Source organism: Oncorhynchus keta, chromosome 26, assembly GCF_023373465.1.
Source record: "Oncorhynchus keta strain PuntledgeMale-10-30-2019 chromosome 26, Oket_V2, whole genome shotgun sequence".
Classification (NCBI taxonomy): Eukaryota; Metazoa; Chordata; class Actinopteri; order Salmoniformes; family Salmonidae; genus Oncorhynchus; species Oncorhynchus keta.
Genome location: NC_068446.1, coordinates 40406399 through 40424041, shown reverse-complemented (window position 1 = coordinate 40424041; position 17643 = coordinate 40406399). Strand labels below are relative to the sequence as shown.

At 43.1% G+C, this 17643-nt stretch overlaps 1 protein-coding gene across 3 annotated transcripts in view; it reads left to right on the top strand.

Moving 5' to 3' along the window:
- LOC118380719 (zinc finger protein 609-like) overlaps positions 1–17643 on the top strand; it is a 231931-nt gene that overhangs the window by 62940 nt on the left and 151348 nt on the right. For all 3 annotated transcript variants that reach the window (XM_052480847.1, XM_052480845.1, XM_052480846.1), the window contains one exon: positions 14514–15380. In XM_052480847.1, the coding sequence (XP_052336807.1) occupies positions 14646–15380 (735 nt within the window). In that variant the 5' untranslated portion in view covers positions 14514–14645. The remainder of the gene's footprint in view (positions 1–14513; positions 15381–17643) is intronic.

Genomic DNA, 17643 nt, shown 5'->3' with positions numbered 1-17643 from the left:
TGTAAAATGATATACTGGAACATTGCCTGTTCCTTTAATCCCTCAGTACTGAACTAGACTACAGTGGGAGGCAATGAATGCAGGCTCTATGAATGCAAACCCATTATTAAGATATGAAAACACTTCACGTCGAAAAGCTTTATAGGCCTAAATGGTAGGCTTTACAAAATAATAGGGTGAATGAGGTCATGTGACGTGACAACAGACTCCCTTTGGCAGGTAAGGATTTTCTTTGTGTTTTGACAACCCCGGGAGATTGATTTGAGGAGTGACACTGATCCGAATGGACAGCATTCAACCTGCGTGGGATGTTTAAACAGCATACGGTGCTTTTTACTAAGGGCAACACACTGGGTCGTCACAGATAGGGTTTCCGGACCCCTCTCGACCCTATCAGAAGGGACGGTGGAAAGCAGTCCTTCTGTGGCTCAGTTGGTAGAGCATGGCGCTTGTAACGCCAGGGTAGTGGGTTCAATCCCGGGACCACCCATACGTAGAATGTATGCACACATGACTGTAAGTCGCTTTGGATAAAAGCGTCAGCTAAATGGCATATATTATTATTATTATTATTATTATTATATTATTATTATATTATTATTATTATTATTATAAGCAGTACTGATATGTGACTGCTGAAGGTGGCCACTGTCTGTAAAAGTCTGACGGTGACACCGGTGAGTTATGAGCCTGGCAGGCAGAGCCCCGGCGGCCATTGGGGATCCTCCTGTCCCTTTCTTAATGATAGCTGAATAATGCAGGCAGAGCCCCCGGCGGCCATTGGGGATCCTCCTGTCCCTTTCTTAATGATAGCTGAATAATGCAGGCAGGCAAAGCTCCCAGGAAGCAGAGGCAGAGCACACTCAGCCCAGCAGCCACGTCAATAGCTGAGCAATCAATGTCTGCCTAGTGCAGAGCGGGTTCCGGGTCTGAAAAAGCAATAGGGCCGTCTGTATCACTCAGTGTGTCATCATCTCTGAGCGAAGGCTCGATAAATCGTTCCCCGGGCCTGCCACAGTGGAGGCGTGTCTCTGCTCCCAGAGGTCTCTGATTTAGTGAGGGGGGAAAAACAAAAGGGAAGATGAAAACCATAGCAACTCTTTCATCTCGTGTAGCGGGCCTAAATCTAACCAGGGGGAAGTGCTTCTGCCTGTGCTGCTGCTTCTTCTCTACCACGCCCCAGCCTTTTCAGAGAGCTCTCTGTGATTCACACAGAGCCTGTCACTTTCTCTCTGCGCCAGCAGGCTTTGAAACCTCATTCTTTATTAGAGTTTTTCAATTACTCTGCAGCGAATAGGGAATAAAAAAAAAACAAACTGAAAGGCGGTGCTGTGCAGGCAGAGCTCTGCCCAATCAGGTCACAGGTTCTCTTGTGTAATCTCTCGTGCTTGTTTTTTTCCCCAGCTCTCTCCATCTTGTCTGTTTTTTAATTTTCCTCCGCTGCTTTGAAAGCCCTGACAGAACCAAGGTTGGAATCAATCTGATCCCTTTGTCTGTCATCGTGTTGCGAGAGGCGTCCCTGGGCCGCGGCTGCTTTATTCTCCCTTCACGTTTCTCATCAGGCATCCGCTGCGAATGCCTGTGTTAATTAGGCCCTTGTAGTGCAGCGGGAGCATGTCTGCCCAGATTCACTGGTGCCTCTCCTAGCTGTTCACTTCCTGGCTCACTGGCATGTGGCAGAGAAAGCTAAATGAGTTTAGATATTTACAGACACCTGGAAGGGCACCTGTATCAGCACAGTAAGTCACCAGGGTTTATGTGTGACTGAGTGGAGAGGACAACCTGTTCAGGGGCTAACAGAGCACACTCTGTACACATTGAGCTGGCGCTAGGTACTGTAGGCTAACCATCGAGTAGGAACTGTATCTTTCTGTAGTTAATGGAAGTCATGCCTTTTGGTATCAAGATGTTTTAATGGAATCATATTTTCCACAGAGGTGCAGCGAAATGAAAAGGAATGATCTGTTGGAATGGGGCGTATTAGAATCACGAGGATCTTAGTACATATAGAATCATGATAATTACAATACATATAGAATCTCAATACATATAGAATCATGAGAATCTCAATACATATAGAATCTCAATACATATAGAATCTCAATACATATAGAATCTCAAAACATATAGAACCATGAGGATCTCAGTACATATAGAATCATGAGATTCTCAATACATATAGAATCTCAATACATATAGAATCTCAATACATATAGAATCTCAATACATATAGAATCTCAAAACATATAGAACCATGAGGATCTCAGTACATATAGAATCATGAGATTCTCAATACATATAGAATCACAATACATATAGAATCTCAATATATATATATATATATATATATATATATATATATATATATATATATATATATATATATATATATATATATATATAGAATTACAATACATATAGAATCTCAATACATATAGAACCATGAGGATCTCAGTACATATAGAATCATGATAATCACAATACATATAGAATCTCAATACATATAGAATCATGAGGATCTCAATACATATAGAATCTCAATACATATAGAATCTCAAAACATAAAGAATCATGAGATTCTCAATACATATAGAATCATGAGGATCTCAATACATTGAGAATCTCAATACATATAGAATAATGAAGATCTCAATACATATAGAATCATGATAATCACAATACATATAGAATCTCAATACATATAGAATCATGAGGATCTCAATACATATAGAATCTCAATACATATAGAATCTCAATACATATAGAATTATGAGGATCATGAGGATCTCAATACATATAGAATCTCAATACATATAGAATCATGAGGATCTCAATACATATAGAATCTCAATACATATAGAATCATGAGGATCTCAATACATATAGAATCTCAATACATATAGAATCTCAATACATATAGAATTATGAGGATCATGAGGATCTCAATACATATAGAATCTCAATACATATAGAATCATGAGGATCTCAATACATATAGAATCACAATACATATAGAATCATGAGATTCTCAATACATATAGAATCTCAATACATATAGAATCTCAATACATATAGAATTATGAGGATCATGAGGATCTCAATACATATAGAATCTCAATACATATAGAATCTCAATACATATAGAATCATGAGGATCTCAATACATATAGAATCACAATACGTATAGAATCAGGAGGAAATCAATACATATAGAATCTCAATACATATAGAATCATGAGGAAATCAATACATATAGAATCTCAATACATATAGAATGATGAGGATCTCAATACATATAGAATGATGAGGATCTCAATACATATAGAATCATGAGGATCTCAATACATAATGAATCATGAGGATCTCAATACATATAGAATCACAATACATATAGAATAATGAGGATCTCAATACATATAGAATCTCAATACATATAGAATTATGAGGATCATGAGGATCTCAATACATATAGAATGATGAGGATCTCAATACATATAGAATCATGAGGATCTCAATACATATAGAATGATGAGGATCTCAATACATATAGAATCTCAATACATATAGAATCTCAATACATATAGAATCATGAGGATCTCAATACATATAGAATCTCAATACATATAGAATCATGAGGATCTCAATACATATAGAATCATGAGGATCTCAATACATATAGAATCTCAATACATATAGAATCATGAGGATCTCAATACATATAGAATCTCAATACATATAGAATCATGAGGATCATGAGGATCTCAATACATATAGATTCTCAATACATATAGAATGATGAGGATCTCAATACATATAGAATCACAATACATATAGAATCATGAGATTCTCAATACATATAGAATAATGAGGATCTCAAAACTACATAGACTACGTCCAGTTTGCTGAGTAGAGTGTTGGAGGCTATTTTGTAAATGACAACGCCAAAGTCAAGGATCGGTAGAGTGGTCAGTTTTACAAGGGTATGTTTGGCTGCATGAATAGGGAGATGATTCTAGATGTAATTTTGGATTGGAGATGCTTAATATGAGTCTGGAAGGAGAGTTTACAGTCTAACCAGACACCTAGGTATTTATAGTTGTCCCCATATTCTAAGTCAGAACTGTACAGAGTAGTGATGCTAGTCAGCCGGGCGGGTACGGGCAGCGATCGGTTGAAGAGCATGCATTTAGTTTTACTAGCATTTCAGAGCAGTTGGAGGCCACGGAAGGAGTGTTGTATGGCATTGAAGCTTGTCTGGAGGTTTGTTAACACAGTGTCCAAAGAAGGGCCAGAGGTATACAGAATGGTGTCGTCTGTGTAGAGGTGGATCAGAGAATCACCAGCAGCAAGAGCGACATCATTGATGTATACAGAGAAAAGAGTCAGACCGAGAATTAAACCCTGTGGCACACCCATAGAGGCTGCAAGAGGTCCGGACAACAGGCCCTCCGATTTGACACACTGAAGGAGAAATGGTAGAGTCTTGGGCAAGTTGCTGTGGGGGGTGCAGAGCTGGGTTGGTCCTGGTTGGTCCCTGAATGGTAGACCAGGTGGTGTTGGAGGACCAGTAGGAGCTGCTCTTTACTCGGATCGCAAAAAAAATATCCCAGTGCCCCAGGGCAGTGTTTGGGGACTTTGCCCTGTGTAGGGAGCCGTCTTTTGGACGCGACATTAAATGGGTGTCCTGACTCTCTGTGGTCACTAAAGATCCCATGGCATTTATCACCCCTACTCTTATGATAACACCAGTGTCCTGGCTAAATTCCCAATCTGTCCCTCATACCATCACGGTCACCTAATCATCCCCAGTTTACAATTGGCTCATTCATCTCTCTTCCTCTTCCCTGTAACTATTCCCCATGTTGTTGCATTTCTAGCAGAATGAATAGCCTGTTAAATTCTAAACCCTTAAACGATGTAACGTTATTTCTGTGTCTGCAAGCTGTGTTGCGCCTCTACATGACCCTGTGGTTTTCAAATAGCTAACTGTTGCTCATAATCCTCCTCGGAGAGAGGAGCGGGGAGACAGAATTGCTTGGTATCGCTTGCCACAGTGTCTGTCAATCAGGGGATTTTCCCATGTTGCCACAATCATGAAGTAGAGCAGAATTTGTGAGAGCAACTAAAAATTTAAAAAAGTAATGGATCGGTGGGAAATTTGATTGATCTAGCAAGGGATGAAAAATGCTATTATTTAAGCCCCCTCCACTCAAGTCCACAACAATAAGATGTATATTTAATAAGCTTTAAGATGATTGATTGATCTTATGAATGCTGATTAACTAGATGGAGAAGTCTTTTGTCAAATCTGAGGTAGTAAATTGGGCTACAACAGGTTTGTTTGATAGAGGAGACAACAGAATATCTGAGGTAGTAAATTGGGCTACAACAGGTTTGTTTGATAGAGGAGACAACAGAATATCTGAGGTAGTAAATTGGGCTACAACAGGTTTGTTTGATAGAGGAGACAACAGAATATCTGAGGTAGTAAACTGGGCTACAACAGGTTTGTTTGATAGAGGAGACAACAGAAAATCTGTATGGAGTAGTTTTATACTGTGTTCTGGAAACTGGAGTCTTGGACGTTCCACCTCCAAAAAGCACCAGAAAGAGGATGGAAACCCTACCATCAGGTTGTTATGAAATAATTTCTGTTAGAAACAGATACGATTCCTACAATATTATTGTTACAATATCATTTGATCTCTGAGAAATTAAGCTAATTGTTAGCACCCAAATTGGCCATTTTAATTTATAGGATTCATGTACTATTCAACAAATATAGTACCTAAGATTCGATTTGGACCAAACTTTTTTCTAACAAGGAGTAATTATGATTTTATTTTTTTAAACTCATGTATGATACAACGTAAATATACACTATATACAGTACCAGTCAAAAGTTGGGACACCTACTCATTCCAGGGTTTTCTTTATTTTTTAAAACAATTTTCTACATTGTAGAATAATAGTGAAGACATCAAAACTATGAAATAACACATATGGAATCAGGTAGTAACCAAAAAAGTGTTATATATATTTTATATATTATATATATTTTATATTTGAGATTCTTCAAATTAACCACCCGTTCGTTGCCTTGTTGACAGCTTTGCACACTCGAGGAATTCTCTCAACCAGCTTCATGAGGTAGTCACCTGGAATGCATTTCAATTAACAGGTGTGCCTTGTTAAAAGTTAATTTGTGGAATTTCTTAACTCAATGCGTTTGTACCAATCAGTTGTGATGAAGTCGGGTCGGTATACAGAAGCCCTATTTAGTGAAAGACCATGTCCATATTATGGCAAGAACAGCTCAAATAAGCAAAGAGAAACGATTGTCCATTACTTTTAAGACATGAAAGCCAGTCAATCTGGAAAATTTCAAGGACTTTGAACGTTTCTTGAAGTGCAATTGCAAAAACCATCAAGTGCTACGATGAAACTGGCTCTCACTACCTCTGCTTCAGAGGATAAGTTCATTAGAGTTACCAGTGTCAGAAATTGCAGCCCAAAGTAAGACACATCTCAACATCAAGAGGAGACTGCGTGAGTCAGGCCTTCATGGTTGAATTAGGAAAGAAACGAATACTAAAGGACACCAATAATAAGAAGAGACTTGCTTGGCCCAAGAAACATGAGCAATGGATATTAGACTGGTGGAAATCTGTCCTTTGGTCTGATGACTCCAAATTTGAGATTTTTGGTTATAACCACTGTGTCTTTGTGAGACGCAGAGTAGGTGAACAGATCTCTGCATGTGTGGTTCCCACCGTGAAGCATGGAGGAGGAGGTACTTTGCTGGTTACACTGTCAGGGGTTTATTTAGAATTCAAAGAACACTTAACCAGTATGGCTACCACAAGTATTCTGCAGCGATACGCCATCCCATCTGGTTTGCGCTTAGTGGGACTATTATTTGTTCAACAGGAAAATGACCAAAACACACCTCCAGTTGTGTAAGGGCTATTTGACCAAGAAGGAGAGTGATGGAGTGCTGCATCAGATGACCTGGCCTCCCCAATCACCCGACCTCTACCCAATTGAGATGGTTTGGGATGAGTTGGACCGCGGCGTGACTGAAAAGCAGCCAACAGGTGCTCAGCATATGTGGGAACTCCTTCAAGACTGTTGAAAAAGCATTCCAGGTGAAGCTGGTTGAGAGAATGCCAACGAGTGTGCACAGCTGTCATTAAGGCTGAAGGTGGCTACTTTTTGGTTACTACATGATTCCATATATTATTTCATAGTTTTGATGTCTTTACCATTATTCTGCAATGTAGAAAATAGTACAAATAAAGGAACCCCCCTTTTTAATAGCCCTTATTTTACCAGGTAAGTTGACTTTGAACACGTTCCCATTTACAGCAAAAATCTGGGGAATAGTTACAGGGGAGAGGGGGGTGAATGAGCCAATTGTAAGCTGGGGATGATTAGGTGACTGATGGTATGAGGGACAGATTGGGAATACAGTGTGTCCAAACTTTTGACTGTGTGTGTGTGTGTGTGTGTGTGTGTGTGTGTGTGTGTGTGTGTGTGTGTGTGTGTGTGTGTGTGTGTGTGTGTGAAAAAATGAGATACTCTACCGTTCAAAAGTTTGGGGTCACTTAGAAATGTCCTTGTTTGTGAAAGAAAAGCACATTAAAACATTAAAGACTTAAAAAAAAACGTCAAAATTCATCAGAAATACAGTGTAGACATTGCTAATGTTGTAAATGACTATTGTAGCTGGAAACGGATGATTTTTAATGGATAGGCGTACAGGAGCCCATTATCAGCAACCATCACTCCTGTTTTCCAGGGGAACGTTGTGTTAGCTAATCCAAGTTTATCATTTTAAAAGACTATTTGATTATCATAGAAAACCCCTTTGCAATTACGTTAGCACAGTTGAAAACTGGCCTTTAGATTAGAGGCAATAACACTGGCCTTCTTTAGACTAGTTGAGTATCTAGAGCATCAGCGTTTGTGGGTTCGATTACAGGCTCAAAATGGCCAGAAACAAAGAACTTTCTCTGAAACTCGTAAGTCTATTCTTGTTCTGAGAAATGAAGGCTATTCCATGCGAGAAATTGCCAAGAAACTGAAGATCTCGTACAACGATGTGTACAACTCCCTTCACAGAACAGCTCAAGCCGGCTCTAACCAGATTAGAAAGAGGAGTGGGCAGCCCCAGTGCACAACTGAGCAAGAGGACAAGTAAATTGGTGTCTAGTTTGAGAAACAGATGCCTCACAAGTCTTCAACTGGCAGCTTCATCAAATAGTACCCGCAGAACACCACTCTCGACTTCAACAGTGAAGAAGCGACTCCGGGATGCTGACCTTCCAGGCAGAGTTCATCTGTTCAGTGTCTGTGTTCTTTTGCCCGTCTTAATCTTTTATTTTTATTGGCCAGTCTGAGATGTGGCTTTTTCTTTGCAACTCTGCCTAGAAGGCCAGCATCCCGGAGTCGTCTCTTCGCTGTTGACGTTGAGACTGGTGTTGTGCACCAGATTTGAGAGAAATAAGCTTTTTGTGCTTATGGAACATTTCCGGGATGTTTTATTTCAACTCATGAAACATGGTACCAACACTGTACATGTTGCGTTTATATTTTTGTTGAGTATAAATGTGGTTTTGTAATATTTTCAGTGGAAATGAGTTAGTCCTTGTGCATAGAGTTGTATGGCTTGTATACCTTTGCCGTCATTGGCTTTTGTCTATCATACATTTTAAAGTGAAACATCTGAGTCTCGACATCACTCTGTTGCCATGGACTTGCCCAGATTATTTTGGAACAATTACCATGTAAGGAGAGTGTTACTGAATGACAATGAAAAGAGAGCAGAGCAGCGAGCGGACATTTTGTAATCACGTCTCATCCTGCACAAATCCTCCGACATCGGTTAGTTTAATGAAGTGTGGAATTAGAGACATTTCACCAGAAAGGCAGTTCTCAGAATTGCTCCGGCGTCCTGCTTGCCTTAGAATAATCGACTGTCATTTCAAGCAGCACAAATAGTCTTATTAGATTATATGTTGTCTTTTCAACATGGTCTTTCCCTGACATTGCAGGATAGAGTTCTTAAAATCGCAGATTGATCAAAATCAAATTAAAGTTTATTTGTCACGTGCTCCGAATACAGTGAAATGCTTACTTACAGGCTCTAACCAAGAGTGCAAAACAGGTATTAGGTGAACAATCGATAGGTAAAGAAATAAAACCACAGTAAAAAGACAGGCTATAAAAGTAGCGAGGCTATAAAAGTAGCGAGGCTATAACAGTAGCGAGGCTATAAAAGTAGCGAGGCTATAAAAGTAGCGAGGCTATAAAAGTAGCGAGGCTACAAAAGTAGCGAGGCTATAAAAGTAGCGAGGCTATAAAAGTAGCGAGGCTATGAAAAGTAGCGAGGCTATAAAAGTAGCGAGGCTATAAAAGTAGCGAGGCTATAAAAGTAGCGAGGCTATAAAAGTAGCGAGGCTATAAAAGTAGCGATGCTATAAAGTAGCGAGGCTATAACAGAGCACCTATAAAAGTCAGGCTATAACAGATTGAGGTAGTAAAAGTAGCGGACTATAAAGTGACTATGCGTATCTGATGAACAGAGAGGCTATAACAGCAGATAAAAGTGATATAACAGTACAGCTATAAAAGGCCTATAAAAGAGTTTATCAAAAAAGTAGAACCCATCCATTTTCGCAGTATGTTTGGCTGTCTGTCTGTGACTGGATTCTTCCTGGTTCTGTGGCCTCATGTTTTTTAGTTGGGATTGTAGTTGACGGGAATGCTTGCACCTCTCAGCAGGCTCAAGCCCTGTGACTAAAGGATTAGACCAGACTACTTAAGAGTTATTTTTATTTATTTATTTATCCACCCCCACCCCCTCCACCCCCTGTCTGACCATCTGGCTTCACAACCAATCAAACGCAGACGGAGCATTTTACCCTGCTGCTGGGTGAGCATGTCAAGAATTCAACAGAACACACTGCAACACAGCCAGAGCTATAGTAGCTAGAGCAAGGAAGGACCCAATGCTGAAAACAGTGGCTATCCACTGGCTCTATATCCTGTTCTGTGGCCTCATGTTTTTAGTTGGGATTGTAGTTGACTAATGCTTGCACCTCTCAGCAGGCTCAAGCCCTGTGACAAGGAAGGACCAATACTGAAATTTATTTATTTATCCAGTGGCTGATCCACTGGCTTCTATAATCAAACTGTTTCCACTGCTGCTGGGTGAGCATGTCAAGAATTCAACAGAACACACTGCAACACAGCCAGAGCTATAGTAGCTAGAGCAAGGAAGGACCCAATGCTGAAAACAGTGGCTATCCACTGGCTCTATATCCTGTTTCCACTCGCTAGATTGTAACTAGCTATAGTAGCTAGAGCAAGGAAGGACCCAATGCTGAAAACGGTGGCTATCCACTGGCTCTATATCCTGTTTCCACTCGCTAGATTGTAACTAGCTATAGTAGCTAGAGCAAGGAAGGACCCAATGCTGAAAACAGTGGCTATCCACTGGCTCTATATCCTGTTTCCACTCGCTAGATTGTAACTAGCTGTAACTGCTGAAACTGGCTATCCACTGGCTCTATATCCTGTTTCCACTAGATTGTAACTAGCTATAGTAGCTAGAGCAAGGAAGGACCCAATGCTGAAACCGGTGGCTATCCACTGGCTCTATATCCTGTTTCCACTCGCTAGATTGTAACTAGCTATCCAGTAGCTAGAGCAAGGAAGGACCCAATGCTGAAAACGGTGGCTATCCACTGGCTCTATATCCTGTTTCCACTCGCTAGATTGTAACTAGCTATAGTAGCTAGAGCAAGGAAGGACCCAATGCTGAAAACAGTGGCTATCCACTGGCTCTATATCCTGTTTCCTGTGAAGGGAAGATTTTGTTTGTTGTAAAGTTACATTTTTTTGTTATTTACCTTTCCATTTCAAGAATAATGCCGAATGCCGAGTATCTAAAATGGTCAGCCTTTGTCAAATCTACTTTGTTTATGGTACGTGTCATGCATCTCAATCAGACTATGCAAACATATCGAGTGCATCTCGCTCTTTCTTTCTCTCTTCGTGTGTGTGTGTGAGAGAGAGAGAATTGGCCTTCCATTGTCATGAAGGAGCGAAAGGGTTACGCCAACGCATTCATATGATAAGTGCCTTGAAAAGAGGGCTTGTGTCCTCTTCCGGCACACAAGTTGTTTTTGACCCAGTGTTAGGAAATCAAAAGCGGCTGTGATCTGCCTCAATGGAGGCAAAGGGCTGTGATCTGCCTCAATGGAGGCAAAGGGCTGTGATCTGCCTCAATGGAGGCAAAGGGCTGTGATCTGCCTCAATGGAGGCAAAGGGCTGTGATCTGCCTCAATGGATCTGCCTCAATGGAGGCAAAGGGCTGTGATCTGCCTCAATGGAGGCAAAGGGCTGTGATCTGCCTCAATGGAGGCAAAGGGCTGTGATCTGCCTCAATGGAGGCAAAGGGCTGTGATCTGCCTCAATGGAGGCAAAGGGCTGTGATCTGCCTCAATAGAGGCAAAGTGTGTCGGGGCCCATAAAATGCCTGGGTCTTGTTTCACTCTTTATTGGTCTGTCATGTGTAAAAAGCCTGGTGTGGGGAATACCAATAACTCAGAACAAACTGGTTAAGAAGAAGGTCATTGCTAGAGAGTCTCTTTTTGCCTTACATTTTGGTCCGTTTGATCGTACAGGCTGAGACGAAGATGAACCAGAACTTCCTAGCAAAGAATTCTGGCACAAAATGTTAGACCTAAGTGTGTCTTTTGTTTAGTCAGGTCCTCCCACCCCCACTGGTTTATGAATGCAAATCTATCTGTGTGTCTTATTAAACAGAGAGGCAGCCTAATAACAGGCTGTTGCTTCACCAAGACCTTCATTACAGATCATTAATGCTGACACTGTTATCCACCCCCCCCCCATTTAGCTTATATAGAGCAAACTGGGTAAGTGGGCTTTGATTCCGGCAGTAGAAGTCAACCTTATTTTGGTGCTTTTGTTGACTGCAGTGGATTGATATGTCATGGTGTTAATTAGACTGAATATCCGGTGAGGGGGAAGCTCTGGTGAGGAGCCTGGAGCTTGATCTCTGGGGCAGGGTTTGTGGCTTTGATGATTTCAGAGGTCTCTTTAGTCCTGCCTGACGTCAACCTGCTGGTGAAAGAGGAAATGGACTCCATGTGTTTGGTGTTTGCAGAAACCTCACCTTCCCTGGCAAAGCCGCCATGTGCCTTGTAAACCCAAAGGCAGCTTTCTCCCTGAACTTCGAGGAAGCTTGGTTATTGTTTTTTCAGGAATGGTACAGTTTATGATAAGCAAAGCTATTGAACCTTCAAATGAGGTCGAATATACACGACACATTAGGTCAACGAGCTACAGGGACTACACATTAGGTCAGCCAGCTACAGAGACTACACATTAGGTCAGCCAGCTACAGAGACTACACATTAGGTCAGCGAGCTACAGAGACTACACATTAGGTCAGCCAGCTACAGAGACTACACATTAGGTCAGCGAGCTACAGAGACTACACATTAGGTCAGCCAGCTACAGAGACTACACATTAGGTCAATGAGCTACAGAGACTACACATTAGGTCAGCCAGCTACAGAGACTACACATTAGGTCAGCCAGCTACAGAGACTACACATTAGGTCAGCGAGCTACAGAGACTACACATTAGGTCAGCCAGCTACAGAGACTACACATTAGGTCAACCAGCTACAGAGACTACACATTAGGTCAACCAGCTACAGAGACTACACATTAGGTCAACGAGCTACAGAGACTACACATTAGGTCAACCAGCTACAGAGACTACACATTAGGTCAACCAGCTACAGAGACTACACATTAGGTCAATGAGCTACAGGGACTACACATTAGGTCAGCGAGCTACAGGGACTACACATTAGGTCAGCGAGAGACTACAGGGACTACACATTAGGTCAGCGAGCTACAGAGACTACACATTAGGTCAACGAGCTACAGAGACTACATTAGGTCAGCGAGCTACAGAGACTACACATTAGGTCAGCGAGCTACAGAGACTACACATTAGGTCAACCAGCTACAGAGACTACACATTAGGTCAACCAGCTACAGAGACTACACATTAGGTCAGCGAGCTACAGAGACTACACATTAGGTCAACGAGCTACAGAGACTACACATTAGGTCACATTAGGTCAACGAGCTACAGAGACTACACATTAGGTCAACGAGCTACAGAGACTACACATTAGGTCAACCAGCGAGCTACAGAGACTACACATTAGGTCAACTACAGAGCTACAGAGACTACACATTAGGTCAGCGAGCTACAGAGACTACACATTAGGTCAGCCAGCTACAGAGACTCACATTAGGTCAACCAGCGAGCTACAGAGACTACACATTAGGTCAACGAGCTACAGAGACTACACATTAGGTCAGCGAGCTACAGAGACTACACATTAGGTCAACGAGCTACAGAGACTACACATTAGGTCAACGAGCTACAGAGACTACACATTAGGTCAGCGAGCTACAGAGACTACACATTAGGTCAACCAGCTACAGAGACTACACATTAGGTCAGCGAGCTACAGAGACTACACATTAGGTCAGCGAGCTAGACTACACATTAGGTCAGCGAGCTACAGAGACTTACATTAGGTCAGCGAGCTACAGAGACTACACATTAGGTCAACGAGCTACAGAGACTACACATTAGGTCAACGAGCTACAGAGACTACACATTAGGTCAGCGAGCTACAGAGACTACACATTAGGTCAACGAGCTACAGAGACTACACATTAGGTCAACGAGCTACAGAGACTACACATTAGGTCAGCGAGCTACAGAGACTACACATTAGGTCAACGAGCTACAGAGACTACACATTAGGTCAACGAGCTACAGAGACTACACATTAGGTCAGCGAGCTACAGAGACTACACATTAGGTCAGCGAGCTACAGAGACTACACATTAGGTCAACCAGCTACAGAGACTACACATTAGGTCAACCAGCTACAGAGACTACACATTAGGTCAGCGAGCTACAGAGACTACACATTAGGTCAACGAGCTACAGAGACTACACATTAGGTCAGCGAGCTACAGAGACTACACATTAGGTCAGCGAGCTACAGAGACTACACATTAGGTCAACGAGCTACAGAGACTACACATTAGGTCAGCGAGCTACAGAGACTACACATTAGGTCAACGAGCTACAGAGACTACACATTAGGTCAGCGAGCTACAGAGACTACACAACGAGACAACATTGTCAGAAAGACTTTCCCTCAGGCACCTGTTTAGGAATAATTCTTTGTACACATTGCCTGAAAGTGCTTTGTAGGTTTCCAAATACTTTATGGAAGTGGATACTGCCTTGCCTGCCAGACCTTCCTGTGTTACAAGATTCTATTATCTGATGATGATCTCATTATAGTTTATCTTGGAATGTTAGAGCTCGACTTTTGACTGCGTACTTTTCACACATCTTTTCCTTCCTCCCTTTACAGAGCAAACAATGTGGGTTACTGGGAAGGGGATACGGAGAAGACCCTAAAGCTGCTGAAACCCTTCTCCCACTGCCTCCAGCGGTCTGAGAAGATCAGACTTAACTGTGGCGCGCCTGGGCCGCTGGCACTAAGATGTCCCTAAGCAGTGGCACTGCAGGAGGGAAAGGTGTGGACTCGAATGCGGGGGACACTTACGACAGCGGCGACGAATGGGATATAGGTGTTGGCAATCTGATCATTGACCTTGACGCAGACCTAGAAAAGGACAAACTTGAGATGTCTGGCACTAAAGACGGTGGGGGCATGGCTGCCCCTCCCAGCGCTGTAGCAGCTCTACCCGACAACGTTACATTTGTTAGCCCCGTATCCGCTGCTCAAGGCAAAGAGAGTAAACCCAAATCAAAGCGTAGTAAGAGCTCAAAGGACAGTGGCAAGGCCTCGGTTACAGACGGGGCCAAGAAAGACGCCCAGGTGCGAACCCAGGTTGAGGTCACAGGACCCGCCGTTGGCACAGGTCCCACGGCAAACTCAAACTCTGGAAAGGGTGCTGAGAAGAGCAGCAAAGTCTCCCGTAATGTTTCTGGTGGAAAGAAGGACAAGGAGGTGGGCTCTGGGAAAAGTAAGAAGGAGAGAAGTGAATCTGTGGCTACTATTGAGAAGGATGTAGCTGTCCTAGTGTTGCCTTTGGCATGTCGCGGCGTTCCATTTGAAGGTACGCAAAGTACAGACTTGGCTGTGGCTGAGCAACTTGGGAATATCGCCCTGGATTCCACACGGATCGTTGTCCCGCCGTTAGCCATTAAAAGTGAGCCAGAGGAGATGGACAACGGCGAATGCAGAAACCTGAAGAAAATGAAAAGTGAGAAGGTAAGAAACAAGCTGTCATGTCTTTGTTTTTTTTGTGTCTTTGCGTTTGGCTGCTGTTTAATCAACTGATTTGAATGATGACAGATGCTGTCTGTTTGTTTGCTGCTGTAGTATTACTATGTCTAGCTCATCGTGACCAAGTGATTTAGGAGATTTTAATGTAGCACTTTGCTTTCAAGTGGAGTGAGCAACAGATGTCATCTAGTTCTCTGTGTGGGGGGGATAAGAGCTTTGTACTGTCTCGAAACCTCTCATGTAATCACTGAATTTGATGGGTGTTAAGCAGTGCATGGGGCTCTATCTTAACGCTAATGTCTCCTCCTCGGGGGACTTTAACGCTGCTGTACACACCCCGTAGCCCAGAAAAAAGTGAATTATGTTCTGCAAGACACAACATTGGCATCAGTCTGTAGCACCACATACCATAGATTCCTGTCCTCATTTCAGCAATGGGTTACTGCTCAGGCCCTTCACTGCCATTGGGATTTGCAAACCTTCTGGTGTTCTCAGGCACTCAAATTGGCAGACTTGTTTTTACAAGGCTATGGGTTGCTTGTGGACATAGCGAGGGGGGTGGAAGGCTTCAGTGTGGCTATGGGTTGCTTGTGGACATAGCGAGGGGGTGGAAGGCTTCAGTGTGGCTATGGGTTGCTTGTGGACATAGCGAGGGGGGTGGAAGGCTTCAGTGTGGCTATGGGTTGCTTGTGGACATAGCGAGGGGGGTGGCTTCAATGGGTTGCTTGTGGACATAGTGTGGAAGGCTAGTGTGACTATGGGTTGCTTGTGGACATAGCGAGGGGGGGTGGAAGGCTTCAGTGTGGCTATGGGTTGCTTGTGGACATAGCGAGGGGGGCTGGTTGCTTGTGGACAGGCTTCAGTGTGGCTATGGGTTGCTTGTGGACATAGCGAGGGGGGGTGGAAGGCTTCAGTGTGGCTATGGGTTGCTTGTGGACATAGCGAGGGGGGGTGGAAGGCTTCAGTGTGGCTATGGGTTGCTTGTGGACATAGCGAGGGGGGGTGGAAGGCTTCAGTGTGGCTATGGGTTGCTTGTGGACATAGCGAGGGGGGGTGGAAGGCTTCAGTGTGGCTATGGGTTGCTTGTGGACATAGCGGGTTGTGTGACTATGGGTTGGACATAGTGAGGGGGGTGGAAGGCTTCAGTGTGGCTATGGGTTGCTTGTGGACATAGCGAGGGGGGGTGGAAGGCTTCAGTGTGGCTATGGGTTGCTTGTGGACATAGCGAGGGGGGGTGGAAGGCTTCAGTGTGGCTATGGGTTGCTTGTGGACATAGCGAGGGGGTGGAGTGTGGCTATGCTTGTGGACATAGTGTGTGTGGCTATGGGTTGCTTGTGGACATAGCGAGGGGGTGGAAGGCTTCAGTGTGGCTATGGGTTGCTTGTGGACATAACGAGGGGGGGTGGAAGGCTTCAGTGTGCCAGATGCCAAAGATGTGAGAAGCCAGAGTTCCGCAGTTCTCTGATAAGGTTCCTGACAGGGTCCCTGGAGGGTTTTGTAAAGCTATCTCACGAAGAGGCTTTGCACCAGGAGATCAGTTCCACCTGTCGGCCGTATGTCACCGCCAGGCGCTGAGTTTAAAGTGAAGCCCCAGGGGAAGTGTCCGATGTCTTGTCCTGGCAACAGATTTTTTTTGTTTTTTGTTGAGAGCATCAATAAGCTTCCGCCTTTTCCAGCCCTGCACTTAGTCAGCTGGGGGGGGGGGCGCCTCCAGGCTAAAGTTACCCATTAGACATAATTACTGGCTACTGATCTCCAAGTCATGACGAGAGTATGCCTTTTAGAGTGTTCATCGGTTGGCACTTGGTGGATCGACAGGACGAGGTATCAAGGGTCGTCACTTTGAGCTGTGTGCTACTTCTGCTGTAAATGAGAGGCCATCCGGATCCCACCAAGCACATTTCCATCCACAGTTCAGTCATACCATATAAACAAATATAAAAATAAAACAAACTCACAACAGCTGTGATGGAAACAGAAAGTTTCAGTATAATTTTATAAATGGCGACAGATTATTTGTTAGTTCGACATGGTGGGATTTTCTTCCCTTTTTCTTTTTGTAAAATGTGTTACGTGAGAAATGATGGTGGAAACGCCTTTATGCGTAAATATTGTCGTAATAACAATAATATTGAAGTAAACTGATGATGTGGAGTCACGTGATGACATGTTGCGCTGTCCTCTCACTCAGACTCATCCGGACAGATTACAGTTTATTAGGCTACAGGTGAAATAAGTTATGATGAAC